The sequence below is a fragment of the Dipteris shenzhenensis genome, chromosome 29 (assembly GCF_047967505.1).
Source record: "Dipteris shenzhenensis isolate YYH24624 ecotype China chromosome 29, Dip_SZ_1.0, whole genome shotgun sequence".
Lineage (NCBI taxonomy): Eukaryota > Viridiplantae > Streptophyta > Polypodiopsida > Gleicheniales > Dipteridaceae > Dipteris > Dipteris shenzhenensis.
In genome coordinates this window covers 42576194-42579043 of record NC_141624.1, presented here as the reverse complement: position 1 = coordinate 42579043, position 2850 = coordinate 42576194, and the positions used below count along the sequence as shown (strand labels likewise).

At 43.6% G+C, this 2850-nt stretch overlaps 1 protein-coding gene across 1 annotated transcript; it reads left to right on the top strand.

Annotated features, from left to right (window-relative positions):
* The first annotated feature begins 499 nt into the window (after positions 1-499).
* Positions 500-2173, top strand: LOC147882877 (fe(II)/2-oxoglutarate-dependent dioxygenase 4-like). Its single transcript, XM_087401115.1, has 4 exons — positions 500-799; positions 967-1208; positions 1289-1613; positions 1861-2173. The coding sequence occupies exons 1-4, from the start codon at positions 527-529 to the stop codon at positions 2101-2103; spliced, it is 1083 nt and encodes a 360-aa protein (XP_087257241.1). The 5' UTR covers positions 500-526; the 3' UTR covers positions 2104-2173.
* Positions 2174-2850: the final 677 nt, after the last annotated feature.

Genomic DNA, 2850 nt, shown 5'->3' with positions numbered 1-2850 from the left:
AAAAGAATAGTAGCCCTTCTATAAAAATTCATAGCTTGATTTGCAATGACCCTGTCAAATCCGCTCAATACTATGTGCAGACCATTCTTTAATATATACGGCTCTTTGTCATTGGCAGGCCCTTTGAATGTAATTCCATTCTTCATTTAAATCAACTTATTATTTCATCCTTCATTCTGCCTTTCCCTTAGGTGTGTGCCCACCCTAGTTCATTTGTACAAGGTAGATGCCATTAGCATGAGAGAATTGGGTTACTTTTACAGGTGCAACTATTACAAAGGGACAAAACTAATTTGCGTGAGCTGGAAACGCTGGCAACATGGCAGCCTTTTCATGAGCACACGCGAAGGAGGAGGATATAATGCTGCGAGAGACCTCGGAGAAGAGCTGGGAGGTTAATGCTGTGGCAGGATGAATCCGTGTTGAAGCAATGAGCGATGGAGCTACCTGTATATATACCCGCCTCGGCGAGCTCTTGGTATCGTTGTCCCTTCCCCGCCCCAGCTCTCTTGTAGTCCTTCACGGTATGGCCCCTGCAGTTGTTGAGTCGCCCGTCGCCCTGCCTGAAGAGAGAATTGTCGGCATCAAGGAGCTGGTTGATAACGGTCTCATCACGAACCATGTTCCGTCCCTGTACGTCCGTGCAGCCAATGACCGGCCATACCCTGGCGAGGAAGTTTCGGAGGAGTTGCCGGTTATTGATCTTGCAGACCTTGTGGGAGACGACATTGACAGTCAGCGCCGAGCTAAAGTCGTGGAAGAAATCGGCCGTTCATGCGACGAGTGGGGCTTTTTCCAGGTGCTAAAAACTGCTGAGCGATTTTCTATTTGGGTATACGGTCGACCTCTGTAATCGATTGCCCGAGGTGCAAGGGGTTGGCGTTCGCTATTGCGTATGATTGAATGTTGATCTTTTTTTTTAAACGGATCTCCCTAAGTGGCATTTGGCAATAACGGTCCTCGCAGATTGTCAATCACGGTATCCCCCCGCCTGTTGTGGAGCGGCTGCGCCAGGCCGCTCTCAAGTTCTTCCAGCAGCCGGCCGAAGAAAGAATGCGCTATTACTCTGAGGAGTTGCGGGTCCCGGTGAGGTTCTCCACAAGCTTCAACCCTAAGGATGAGGACTACAGGGACTGGAGAGACGTGTTGGTATTTAACCGCTTTCCTGGCGAGTTCGACGGCTTTGCTGAAGCTCCGGAAATTGTCTGGTAAGTGTGTCCTCCATTCATGCTTGAATCTAGCGTCCGCGTTTATGCCTACACGGAGACCTTTTGTTGCTGCATTTCAGGGAGCCGCTTCAGGACTACATTGGAAGAATGGAGAAGCTCGCGAATTCGTTGTACAAAGCGATATTTGAGAGTTTGGGCTTACTTAAGGAGTACTTGGAAGGAGAAGTCCCTGCAATTCCTCGGGCCCTCATGACAATGAACTACTATCCCCCATGTCCAGACCCTACTCTGACGTTAGGACTGAGTAGACACTCGGATATAAGTGGTATCACGATTTTGTACCCAAGCGAAGTGCCGGGTCTTCAAGTCCGAAAAGGGGACAAGTGGGTGACAGTCAATCCTCTCAAGGATGCTCTTATCATCAATTTGGGCGATCAGACGGAGGTACGGCTGTGTTTGGCTTGTGCCAACTGCTTCGTTTATGTTCGTTGATGTGAAGGTTTATAAAGTAGAGATTTTCTTTTCGGCTATTGAAAGTATTGAAAAGTGTATTAAAAAGGAAGATATGATAACATTTGCATATGTGCTGAAATGCATGTGTGGAGGAGTGTGGATTATGCATGTGTGGATAATGCTTGTGAAATGATCAAAGTTTTATGTTCACTCGGTTGCCTTTGGTTGGTAAATGTAGATCTTGACGAATGGAAGATATAGGAGTGTCGAACACAGGGTGGTAACGAACGCCGGCAAGGCTCGAGTTTCAATCGGCTCTTTCTTCGGGCCAACTGAGGATACGATAGTTGCACCTCTCGCCAAGGTCGTGAACGATCAGAATCCACCTCGCTTCCTCCCTACTAAGTTTCGCGATTATGTGGCACGGCACCATGCGAGAAGACTGTTGCCGAATAAGGGGAGTCTTAATTTAGCGAGATAAAAGAGGAGTAATCACAATCGAAATAAATCATCAACAATAATGGAGTAATATAGCCTTGCTAAGCTACTATAGCTAACAGTATTTGCGTGTAATTTTCTTTTCCATTCAATAAATTCCCTTTTCTTGTGCCAAAAGAAAAAGAAGCTGAATTTTATTCATTGGCTATACCCTATGTTATTAATTCTTTAAATGATTTTTTGTAGTGTTGTGTAAACAATTGAATGGTCTGACCAAGAAGCAAAGTTTGTCCCATGTAGTGCATCCTTAAAGCATCTGCTAGTCCAAATATGGTTAATTGTTGACCCATATACTGTTGTTGATGTTGTGATGATTTGATTCATTTGATGCTTTTCAATGAATTGTTGGAGTGCGTTAAATTTTTTTTCCCATGGTCGATATTAAAGTTGCCAACAATGTATGTAGGATGTTGTAGTTTTGTTTTTGTAAATATGATTTTTAAGGGTTTTATTAATGTCACCATTGTATTCGTTGTTATTAAACTTGTAGGAGTTGATCAAGTTAAATGTGTTGGATTGTCTTGTTTCAAACTTTGTTAGCAAGCATTGTGTTTGTTATTTATGTATGTAATGTGTTTCTTTAAGTTGTAGTTGTGGTTTATAATATGTGGCAACTCCTAATCCTTCTTGTTTATGATAATATCGGAATCCATCAATGTGAAGGTTGACGTTTTGTGTTGCATGTGTCTCTTGGAAACATATAATAGCTCTATTGTGAGGCTATTACTTG

Coding starts and splice junctions, on each gene's coding strand:
- LOC147882877 (XM_087401115.1), top strand. CDS start 527: ATGGCCCCTGCAGTTGTTGAGTCGCCCGTCGCCCTGCCTGAAGAGAGA. Junction 800..966: donor ACGAGTGGGGCTTTTTCCAG/GTGCTAAAAACT, acceptor CGGTCCTCGCAG/ATTGTCAATCACGGTATCCC. Junction 1,209..1,288: donor GAAGCTCCGGAAATTGTCTG/GTAAGTGTGTCC, acceptor GCTGCATTTCAG/GGAGCCGCTTCAGGACTACA.